The sequence below is a fragment of the Mixophyes fleayi genome, chromosome 9 (genome assembly GCF_038048845.1).
Source record: "Mixophyes fleayi isolate aMixFle1 chromosome 9, aMixFle1.hap1, whole genome shotgun sequence".
NCBI lineage: Eukaryota > Metazoa > Chordata > Amphibia > Anura > Limnodynastidae > Mixophyes > Mixophyes fleayi.
In genome coordinates, this window is record NC_134410.1 from 2,365,521 (window position 1) to 2,378,250 (window position 12,730).

A 12,730-nucleotide genomic window follows, 5' to 3' on the forward strand; every position below is an offset into this window, starting at 1 on the left:
ATATTCACTGTATTTTAAATTGCAAATACTTTAGGATAAGTGCCACTGAAAATACGTCCGCAAGGCTGCAGTTTTGCAGCTGTGGATTTCCATCTACGTTCAGGCTGCAAGACTGAGGCCCTAAATGTTCTGACTTTATGTCTATTCAGCATCTAGAAGCTCTGTGGAGAATCGTACAAGGTGACAGAATGTTCTTGTGTTCTCCAGTGCTAAACAAATGGAGTTTAACAGACCTTCATGCTTCAACCAACCTCTAAAACAAACACTGTAATAGATATTGGGATCAGAAAGTCGATCTAAGTGACGGGAATGTGTACATTGCCCATTGGTACCTCATTAAATGTATATTGATTGTGAGAGTAGCGGAGCGAAATGTAATTCAAATAACCTATGTGGAGGGAAGTTTGTTCATTAACAGCATTCTCTATGCCCTACATGGTCCACATGAATTATGTCATAGAGACGTCTGTTAACTACGGAGACCGAGATAAGACAGCAGGAGTAAGCGTATAACATTTAAAGATGAACTAACTGCATTTTCTATTATGTGCATTATACAAATATTAAGAGATAAATAAAAATCATAAAAAACCTGGTAGCAGGCCTTCCCCTAGGTGTTACCTGCTGCAAATGTTTACCTTTCCTTAGCAAGCCATTGTTTAATCAGCGGAGATAACAATGATTTTTGTTATCCCCGCTTATCGCACATAATCGCTTAATTAATTCCACGGGTGATGGTCCTTTCACGATACATCTTCTTGGGGTGCAGTCTGATATTATTGGGGGTATCATTACGCCAGAGGGGTAATTGAAATTGTACTGAGGAAGGGGGTATAGAACCGTTACATTTCCTCACAGCACATACCGTAATCATTATCCTGTAGGTGACACATTGACACTAAGAAATTCTTGAGAGTAATGTGCTGTTAAGCATAATGTAGAAAGCTGCAAACATACATTATGACAGTATTCACTTATGATGTCATATGTGGAAGTACAACCTGGACCAATGTGTCTACAATTGTCTGCAGTACCATAGAGGATTCTGGGAGGGAAAGAAGTGCGACAACACTACTGCAACACCAATATCGCATGCGTAAGACGGGTGTCACGTGACTAGACAGCGCTTATAGACCGGACGTGTGGCGGTTGCTTACAAATAACAAAATGATATTATGTTGATAAATGTTTTAGATTGTGCTAAGTTACCATTTACATGTAGTTTTATACCATAGTATCAAATTGTTTTGTGACTATAATCCCACATAGGGATTTCCTAGTATGAAATTAATGTTATAATGTAATGAAAAAGCAGAACAAGTACCTACAAGGAGAAGAAGCAGACATGAGGCAAAGGGAAGACAGGGCCCTGTTTCCAAGAGCTTACAATCTATAGATGTTAAGAACATAGAAAACATACAGAGAAAAATAGGGACAGTTGGCAGTTATGTTTTCTGTGTTTTGGATTGTAAGCTCCCCGCCCCGGCCTCTCTTATATATATTTTATTATCATCAGTCTCCGTGTCCCTGATTGCTGCCAGTAGTCTCCGCTGTTGTCACTCGCCAGCCTGACTGCGCCATTAGGTAAATGTTTTCTGAAGTGCGCTCCGGGGAGTTGTTATAGAGAAGACATAAGCTATAAAACAGCGAGCTCCACATTAAACACATGACTTTAGCCCAACTCCAATGTGCAATCTGAGTCACCCACAGACACTCTGCTGCCTTTACATGAAATATTTTCTCTTTCTAATTGTCGAACAGCCACTGGGGCTGCGTAATCGTACCGGATAAAAAAAACAAGTTTTGGATCTCGGGTTTGGTGAAGTAATTCTCTCTATAGCACAATGTGTTACATCAGGGGTCGATTGGGAACTTAAAGGGGCCCTAACTGTCCATCAGGAACGCTATCAATGCTGGGACCTCTCCTGATGAGCACTGGTCACCCAGACACCCAGGGCCCATCATATCCAAGCTCCCAGCTTCCTGGTTAAAAAAGTTTTAAATAAACACCAAAGTTGACCCCATGACATGGGTGTGCCGCCTGCCGGGAAACACCCAAATGGTTTTTGGCCAATCCTCCCCGTATTTCATCTAACGTCCTGAGAATTAGAGTTGATTTCTGCAGTGCTGTGCAGTAACATATAGTATTGAGGAGAGACAATCGAGTTTAATCAGAGGTGTATTTACCATATTGTTAAACTACACATCACTGCTCAGGGGGCAACAATAGATGGTATTCGGTGATATTACCTTGGACAATCCCAGCATTACTACAAAGATGATATGAGTATGATCTAGCTTTGCCCGTAGCGCTATCAAGTGCTCATCGCGTCAAGCTAGGGGGCATCTGGCGGAGGTGTGTGCGCAGATTAGATGCAGCTGATGTGGATGTTTTGGCCAATTATACAGTAAATGTCCTGCATGGCCGGACCACGCAGGCTCCATTACTTGTCAAGAAGAAGATAAGAACACAATCCAGACTGTTGCTGGTTTGTCCAGAATCTGAGCAGAATGGAGCAAATGCCCAAAAATCTAATCTTTTCTTGTTCCTATCTTGGGCATCTCATCGTCATCATCATTTATTTATATAGCGCCACTGATTCCGCAGCGCTGTACAGAGAACTTACTCACATCAATCCCTGTCCCATTAGAGTTTACAGTCTAAATTCCCTAACATACACACACATAAACACACACACACACACACAGAGACTAGGGTCAATTTGATAGCAGCCAATTAACCTACTTTTATGTTTTTGGAGTGTGGGAGGAAACTGAAGCACCCGGAGGAAACCCATGCAGACACGGGGAGAACATACAAACTCCACACAGATAAGACCATGGTCGGGAAGTGAACTCATGACCCCAGTGCTGTGAGGCAGAAGTGCTAACCACTGAGCCACCATGCTGCCCTGTGGTTCCCAAGGAACCAAGTTGTTGGAGGGCACCCTATGGATCTACCAATTACTGAGGGACAATGCCAAGAAGGAATAGTAAGGGAAAGATGTTTGTAAAAGCAACAGATTAATTACATTTAGCAAGAAGTTTAACAAAATATGTCTAACGTACACTTATCATATAACCGAGTGATCCTGGAAATAGCATCATCAAATCGGTTTTCGACCATCTTTTGGAACAGGGGGAGAATGTGGAAATACTTATAACTGTCCAAAGTTAAAATGTATTACTGAGGAGCGATCTGGTTGCCCTGGGATAGATGGGTTTATTGCTAAAGAGAACCCAGTATGACCAATTCCAGGGGGTAACAGGAGTTGAGTTGTCCAATCACTTTATGCTCTGAATTTGGCAGATACCCCTCAGGGTGCTTGAGGACTATATAGGAGACGACAAGACAATCTGTTAGTGGCTTCTTTCAGGGTGCCATCAATGTATGTTCAGCAGAAAGCTGCAGTGATAGAACATGGTTAAAACCCTAATTCTCCAGTTCCTCCGTGACCTAACAATAAAGAAACGGCAGAATAAGTATTGTATCTCACACTTTTAGAAAAAATATTTGTTCTCCCACAAGTGTGGAGAATATTGATGGTGAAACATTTTGTACTTGATCCATGACTACACACATGGCATTTCTCCCACATGTTAAGAGGTCTACAGAAATGTTTAAAATTTAGGCATTAAAGTATTTGAGATAAACCATATTTAGGGACTGATCTAGGCTACATGTATGCGTTATAAGATATAAGTGTTTCTATATTGTCCAGTAGGAGATAATTGTTTTTTTTTACATTTTTTTCGCTCCCCTGTACCCAGAAGTGATGTTAATTACACAGCAGAGGATGTATGTGTTTTATTTAGAAAAATTAGCCAATCACTTTGTGGATATTATTGTCTGTTGTATCTGATTTGTATTATGGTAATGTGCCCCATAACATATAAATACAATCCTTCAGTCATTATCTGGTCAACCAACAAGCTAGAAACAGCTGAGATGCATTTTCTTTCAAATCCCTACATTATTGGGTCTCCTCTAACTTGCTACATAAGCGGCTATAAAGCTAAAGAATTGTATCTGCCTGGTATCAGAAACAATATTGATCTTTGTGGTAATATGTACTCCGTGAAACCTTGCATGCTCCGGGAATAGCACTTGCATTCAGCTGAGCCCGGTACAGCAGTTAACATGAAAGACCTGTTTACCATAAAAATCAATATTTACAGTAATACCTGGAGGTCGTCCCTATGCTGTGAATGCATCTAACTGTCCACAGATGGTGTGTTCCGGCCTTTAATCTCTGAATGACCTCATTGTCTACAAACTTTCACTTTACTACCATGTAAATAGCAAACTCATTAGGGAAGATTCAATTCAGCGCAGTGTATCTACGGTACACATTGAGGCAGTGGAGGCACATCGAGGCAGTGGAGGCACATCGAGGCAGTGGAGGCACATCGAGGCAGTGGAGGCACATCAAGGCAGTGGAGGCACATCGAGGCAGTGGAGGCACATCGAGGCGATGGAGACACATGTTCAGGCTGAAATCTCCGCTTATTTTTCCTTGCGCCCCAATGAGGAGCTAGGAAAAATGAGTGGAGATTGCTTACCTGAATAGGCGCTAATATGCGCAGCAGGACATGATGGTGAGGTACGATGGTATCGCACGTTGCACTGAATCTGCCCAAAGTCTTTACATCCATGGGGTATGACTGAGCACTAATAAACATGTATTCTTGGTGCCGTGTACTGTAGACCTTTCTTGCACTCATAATATTTTTTTCTTGACTTAAAAACAACAGAAGTTTGCAAAAGTCCTGAAATCTGCTAATTGCACTGTCTGAGGTTTCCTATTGCCCCCAATGTAATCGTCCTGACATGTTCCCTCTTTGCAGGGCTGGACGACTGCCTGCAGCAATACATCAAAAATTTTGAACGGGAAAAGATCAATGGCGAGCAGTTATTACACATCACGCACCAGGAGCTGGAGGAGCTGGGCGTCACCCGCATCGGGCACCAAGAACTCATACTGGAAGCAGTTGACCTGCTGTGTGCGCTGGTAAGAAACATTTTGTTTTCTAAAAAGCTCTTAATAATTCTCTAGGGGGAGAAAAAAAATCTTAATTTTCTGTGAAGTATCCAGTTCTGGGGAAAATGTTTCCTGCATGAATATTTTGTGAACGGTTTATTTTTATTTCATGCAGTCCACTCTAAACAATGACTTGCTAGATTTTCCCCATGCATAATTTTCTTTGCATGCCCATTTGCCAGATGCCTGGAGGAATGAGCCTTGGAATGACAAGTAAGGAAGCGAGTAAGTGATTATTCTATCTTAGTCCTGACAGGGCCTCATATTCCGGGAGTCCTGGTCGCGTCTTGCGTCGCACAGTGTGATATTTATAGCCGATCAGGGGAGGCAGAGTCAGTCTTAGAGAAGTATTCACTCCTGGGTTTAACAATCATAGGGTTACATCAGTCGGTTATTAAAATACTTCTGAGAATACAAAAGGCTTAGTAGACATCAGAGAGACAGTGGAGTCATTTATAAACCACAAAAAAGAAGCATTATTAGTTCCTGCTTAGTAAAATCATGTGTCTGCCTTTGCAGCGCAGCATTTGCGTTTGTAGACAAGGTTGGAAAGATAGAATTGATTGCGGGAAGAGGAGATATCTGCTTGTTATAATGGTGAAAATTGAGTAGATGGAGCTCTTAATGCAAGAATGCAGGATATTCATAATATAGTGTGTCTGTGTGCAGGAATAGAGGATATCTAAAATACAATTGGGCTGACGCCGTGTGAGCACTACACCAGTTGGCGTAGTATATGCATTGTGCGAAAATTACTCAGCACATGCCCAGAACAATGGGTGCATTCTAATGTGCCCAAGCAGATCTGCATGGTGGGTGTTCTAACGTAGGGTGAGCACAGTGAATGTGTGAGTGCGTAATTGTGAATAGAGGCGGACCAGGACAAAGGCACTTATGTGCCTCAGAAAGCCGTAATATTTGCGGGTGGTGACGGGCAGGTTCAAATAGCGGATGATGATGGCGATGGCGGTCCCCAGTACTAACGAACCTCTTGTGATTGGCTGTTTGCAAATGCTCCACTTACGATGATTGTTGGTTTCTTCACCGCTACGACACATGTTATGTCTTTGTGTGTATCTTTAAGCAAAAGGTTTTTTTCTTCGCACACCATAAGGGAAGTTGTTTCTGCTGAATTAGAGGGGTTTCCGCAGTTTAATTGATGCTTAATAGAGAATGCTTTTGTTGCAAATAAAAAAGAATATGTAAAAACATGTGCGCAAATGGGATGTAAATGTATGTGACGTGTGGCTGGCGTAGACCAGGAGTATATTTTACTGTTCCCGCAATTGCATCTTTTTGTGCCTGCCTTTTGGGGCGAAATTTCGGCCAACTTTGCATTAGCTCAAAGTGTGTGTGCATGACTGCAGAATGTCTATAGACTAACGCTCCTGATTGTGTGCAGGATCTATGTTATAATATGTCTGATTGTGTACATCAATGCAGGATCTGCACACATGGAAGATTGCATTTCACAGTATTTGAACATTAATGAAGTTGAAGGGTTGAAACTGTGCATATATGGGGTGGAATTCCCGATTTCTTGGAGGTCGCAGTAATTGTAACACATTTGTTGGGATGACTTTTGCTCCATCTCTGGGATATCTTTTTAGAGGAAGCATTTAAATACTTTTGCAGACATCCACCTTTCAACCTCAGACCAAACATTTGCAAAACATGATTTGAAATGTACCTGTGAATGAACCAGGAAAATTTGGGCTTTGGGCATGCTCCGTAGGCAGGTTTGAAAAAAACACTCCATGTACCCATGTTTTTTTTTTTTTTTTTTTTTTAATTTGAAAAGAACCTCAAGTATGGCTTCTATTTAATGTCTGATTGAGATATAAAGAACTCACCAGGGAAGGCAAGGGCCTACAAAATAGCACAGTGCCGTGTTGAATTGACAGAGAGGGCATTATCAGCTCATGCAGAGGGTGATCCGTGCTTAAATACTCTGCGTTTCAATCACATCCATCATACCGCACCTATGTTTGGTAAGGCTGGGTACACACTACAGGTTTTTCATCCGATTCAGACCAATCACACGATAAACGGCCCGATGTTGCATTAGTGTGTACTGTCCCACGATGAACGATTATTGTTCCAAAGCTCATCGTATCGTTTCATTTGATTTTATAAATAGACTAAAAATCTCGTTCAATGATGATAGAACGATGTCGTCCCAATCCTGCAGTGTGTCCATAGATCTCTATGCAGTGTCTGCACCCAGGACCGGCAGTGTCCATAGATCTCTATGCAGTGTCTGCACTCAGGACCGGCAGTGTCCATAGATCTCTATGCAGTGTCTGCACCCAGGACCGGCAGTGTCCATAGATCTCTATGCAGTGTCTGCACCCAGGACCGGCAGTGTCCATAGATCTCTATGCAGTGTCTGCACCCAGTACCGGCAGTGTCCATAGATCTCTATGCAGTGTCTGCACCCAGGACCGGCAGTGTCCATAGATCTCTCTGCAGTGTCTGCACCCAGGACCGGCATTGTCCATAGATCTCTCTGCAGTGTCTGCACCCAGGACCGGCAGTGTCCATAGATCTCTCTGCAGTGTCTGCACCCAGGACTGGCAGTGTCCTTAGAGCTCTCTGCAGTGTCTGCACCCAGGACCGGCAGTGTCCATAGATCTCTATGCAGTGTCTGCACTCAGGACCGGCAGTGTCCATAGATCTCTCTGCAGTGTCTGCACTCAGGACCGGCAGTGTCCATAGATCTCTCTGCAGTGTCTGCACCCAGGACCGGCAGTGTCCATAGATCTCTCTGCAGTGTCTGCACCCAGGACCGGCAGTGTCCATAGATCTCTCTGCAGTGTCTGCACTCAGGACCGGCAGTGTCCATAGATCTCTCTGCAGTGTCTGCACCCAGGACCGGCAGTGTCCATAGATCTCTCTGCAGTGTCTGCACCCAGGACCGGCAGTGTCCATAGATCTCTCTGCAGTGTCTGCACCCAGGACCGGCAGTGTCCATAGATCTCTCTGCAGTGTCTGCACTCAGGACCGGCAGTGTCCTTAAAGCTCTCTGCAGTGTCTGCACCCAGGACCGGCAGTGTCCATAGATCTCTATGCAGTGTCTGCACTCAGGACCGGCAGTGTCCATAGATCTCTATGCAGTGTCTGCACTCAGGACCGGCAGTGTCCATAGATCTCTATGCAGTGTCTGCACTCAGGACCGGCAGTGTCCATAGATCTCTCTGCAGTGTCTGCACTCAGGACCGACAGTGTCCATAGATCTCTATGCAGTGTCTGCACTCAGGACCGGCAGTGTCCATAGATCTCTCTGCAGTGTCTGCACCCAGGACCGGCAGTGTCCATAGATCTCTATGCAGTGTCTGCACCCAGGACCGGCAGTGTCCATAGATCTCTATGCAGTGTCTGCACTCAGGACCGGCAGTGTCCATAGATCTCTCTGCAGTGTCTGCACCCAGGACCGGCAGTGTCCATAGATCTCTCTGCAGTGTCTGCACCCAGGACCGGCAGTGTCCTTAGAGCTCTCTGCAGTGTCTGCACCCAGGACCGGCAGTGTCCATAGATCTCTATGCAGTGTCTGCACTCAGGACCGGCAGTGTCCATAGATCTCTATGCAGTGTCTGCACTCAGGACCGGCAGTGTCCATAGATCTCTATGCAGTGTCTGCACTCAGGACCGGCAGTGTCCATAGATCTCTATGCAGTGTCTGCACTCAGGACCGGCAGTGTCCATAGATCTCTCTGCAGTGTCTGCACCCAGGACCGGCAGTGTCCATAGATCTCTATGCAGTGTCTGCACTCAGGACCGGCAGTGTCCATAGATCTCTATGCAGTGTCTGCACTCAGGACCGGCAGTGTCCATAGATCTCTCTGCAGTGTCTGCACTCAGGACCGACAGTGTCCATAGATCTCTCTGCAGTGTCTGCACTCAGGACCGGCAGTGTCCATAGATCTCTCTGCAGTGTCTGCACCCAGGACCAGCAGTGTCCATAGATCTCTCTGCAGTGTCTGCACTCAGGACCGGCAGTGTCCATAGATCTCTCTGCAGTGTCTGCACTCAGGACCGGCAGTGTCCATAGATCTCTCTGCAGTGTCTGCACCCAGGACCAGCAGTGTCCATAGATCTCTCTGCAGTGTCTGCACTCAGGACCGGCAGTGTCCATAGATCTCTATGCAGTGTCTGCACTCAGGACCGGCAGTGTCCATAGATCTCTCTGCAGTGTCTGCACCCAGGACCGGCAGTGTCCATAGATCTCTATGCAGTGTCTGCACTCAGGACCGGCAGTGTCCATAGATCTCTATGCAGTGTCTGCACTCAGGACCGGCAGTGTCCATAGATCTCTCTGCAGTGTCTGCACTCAGGACCGACAGTGTCCATAGATCTCTCTGCAGTGTCTGCACTCAGGACCGGCAGTGTCCATAGATCTCTCTGCAGTGTCTGCACCCAGGACCAGCAGTGTCCATAGATCTCTCTGCAGTGTCTGCACTCAGGACCGGCAGTGTCCATAGATCTCTCTGCAGTGTCTGCACTCAGGACCGGCAGTGTCCATAGATCTCTCTGCAGTGTCTGCACCCAGGACCAGCAGTGTCCATAGATCTCTCTGCAGTGTCTGCACTCAGGACCGGCAGTGTCCATAGATCTCTATGCAGTGTCTGCACCCAGGACTGGCAGTGTCCATAGATCTCTCTGCAGTGTCTGCACCCAGGACCAGCAGTGTCCATTGATCTCTATGCAGTGTCTGCACTCAGGACCGGCAGTGTCCATAGATCTCTCTGCAGTGTCTGCACTCAGGACCGGCAGTGTCCATAGATCTCTCTGCAGTGTCTGCACTCAGGACCGGCAGTGTCCATAGATCTCTCTGCAGTGTCTGCACTCAGGACCGGCAGTGTCCATAGATCTCTATGGACTTTGCAGAGTCACCATCTATTCAGCCGATGGTTATGACAGATGAAGAGCACAGATCTGAGGGTAAATCATGTAACACGTGTACAGTGTGTACAGTGGAAGAGAACATCAGAAGAAGTTGTGGAATAGGAGGTGGGGCCCCTTAGGCTGTGGGGCCCACTGGGGATTTCTTTAGTATCATAGATAGTGATTTTGTTCATTGCTTCTATCTGTTAGTTTAAACTTAAAGTTCGCCTGTCTCCATGAATTTCAGTGGCTATAATTAGCACATAGCTAACAAAAGGATTACCAGAATACTATTACAAATGATGAATGATGATCTTTTACATATGTCTATTGGTGCTTCAATTGTGGAATTTGCTGACAATACAAAATGTGACCCAGGGCGCTAAATGCCAATGACTTGTTTTACCCAAAGCCAATTCTGTCTGACACAAATTCGCTTCATACTAAATTTCTCCAAAAGTTTTATTAGTCCCAAAAAGAGGACGGTAATAATGGGGTGGAACCCTATACAGTCCCCAAGTCAGTGGTGTTATTGAACTATGTGTAATTCTGTAGTATGAGGAGGATGTCACTACAGGAATAATATTGTGTTCTGGATGTTGTCACAAAAGAAATATAAATTACATGATTTGTTTCAGAATTACCCAAAAATTTAAGGCACTGTTTGTTATTATCTGCTGCAATGTCTATATGCAGCATAAAATATTTGTATTATGCTCATATCTAGTGGTCGGCCCATAGTGTGGGGTTTACAGTCCTATTTAAGTAAAGAGAATAATATGAATATATTATGGTCATGTTGTGAGTGTAGTTTCTGTTGGAAACTGGAACTGTATTCAAGCTTGAATAAGATGTCTATTGATGGTTTATTTCTCAACACAGCAAAGTATAACAAGCGCTACAATCAGCATGAAGTCATCATAGTTAGTTGATGATAGTTGAATGTACAGAAATCGTATATTCTATAGTAGCTTCTTATATGATGTCAGTGTCATTCCACAAAGTACATGATTGGCTAAGCTGCTATCTCCAGAAATGTATATTTACTAACCTTAAGGAATTATCTATAACAGTCATCCATGTGTGCTAACCTCAAACACAAACATTAGAATGATCATCTCCACAGGAACACAAATGTGTGCTAACTTTGTAAAGCTATAATGGTGTCCATTATCGTTTAATGACTTTGACTATCTCAAATAACTCCTAACTTGTCTCCTTACCTAAATCCCCTCAAAAATATGCAAACCCAAAGAATGTAGAGTAGAATAGAATTATATTATTATCATGTACACTGGTCAGGTCATGTTGGAGGTGTAGTGTCCTATGTCTGTATAAAGTGTAACATAAATGTATTATGATCATGTCCAGTGGTCAGGTCATGTTGGAGGTGTAGTGTCCTATGTCTGTATAAAGTGTAACATAAATGTATTATGATCATGTTCAGTGGTCAGGTCATGTTGGAGGTGTAGTGTCCTATGTCTGTATACAGTGTAATAGAATTGTATTATGATCATGTCCAGTGGTCAGGTCATGTTGGAGGTGTAGTGTCCTATGTCTGTATACAGTGTAATAGAATTGTATTATGATCATGTCCAGTGGTCAGGTCATGTTGGAGGTGTAGTGTCCTATGTCTGTATACAGTGTAATAGAATTGTATTATGGTCATGTCCAGTGGTCAGGTCATGTTGGGGGTGTAGTGTCCTATGTCTGTATAAAGTGTAACATAAATGTATTATGATCATGTTCAGTGGTCAGGTCATGTTGGAGGTGTAGTGTCCTATGTCTGCATACAGTGTAATAGAATTATATTATGATCATGTCCAGTGGTCAGGTCATGTTGGGGGTGTAGTGTCCTATGTCTGTATAGAGTGCAATAGAATTGTATTATGATCATGTCCAGTGGTCAGGTCATGTTGGGGGTATAGTGTCCTATGTCTGTATAGAGTGTAATAGAATTGTATTATGATTATGCCCTGTGGTCAGGTCATGTTGGGGCGTGTAGTGTCCTATGTCTGTATACAGTGTAATAGAATTGTATTATGATCATGCCCAGTGGTCAGGTCATGTTGGGGGTGTAGTGTCCTATGTCTGTATAGAGTGCAATAGAATTGTATTATGATCATGTCCAGTGGTCAGGTCATGTTGGGGGTGTAGTGTCCTGTGTCTGCATATGGTGTAATATAATTGTATTATGATCATGTCCAGTGGTCAGGTCATGTTGGGGGTGTAGTGTCCTATGTCTGTATAGAGTGTAATAGAATTGTATTATGATCATGCCCAGTGGTCAGGTCATGTTGGGGGTGTAGTGTCCTATGTCTGTATAGAGTGCAATAGAATTGTATTATGATCATGTCCAGTGGTCAGGTCATGTTGGGGGTATAGTGTCCTATGTCTGTATAGAGTGTAATAGAATTGTATTATGATTATGCCCTGTGGTCAGGTCATGTTGGGGCGTGTAGTGTCCTATGTCTGCATACAGTGTAATAGAATTGTATTATGATCATGCCCAGTGGTCAGGTCATGTTGGGGGTGTAGTGTCCTATGTCTGCATACAGTGTAATAGAATTGTATTATAATCATGTCCAGTGGTCAGGTCATGTTGGGAGTGTAGTGTCCTATATCTGTATAGAGTGTAATAGAATTGTATTATAATCATGTCCAGTGGTCAGGTCATGTTGGGAGTGTAGTGTCCTATGTCTGTATATAGTGTAATAGAATTGTATTATGATCATGTCCAGTGGTCAGGTCATGTTGGGTTGGGGGTGTAGTGTCCTATGTCTGTATACAGTGTAATAGAATTG

General features: G+C 43.9%; 1 protein-coding gene across 1 annotated transcript in view; it reads left to right on the forward strand.

Moving 5' to 3' along the window:
• LOC142101793 (connector enhancer of kinase suppressor of ras 2-like) overlaps window positions 1-12,730 on the forward strand; it is a 313,111-nt gene that overhangs the window by 108,226 nt on the left and 192,155 nt on the right. The window contains exon 2 of the mRNA XM_075186220.1: window positions 4,849-5,012. Coding sequence (XP_075042321.1) covers window positions 4,849-5,012 — 164 coding nt within the window. The remainder of the gene's footprint in view (window positions 1-4,848; window positions 5,013-12,730) is intronic.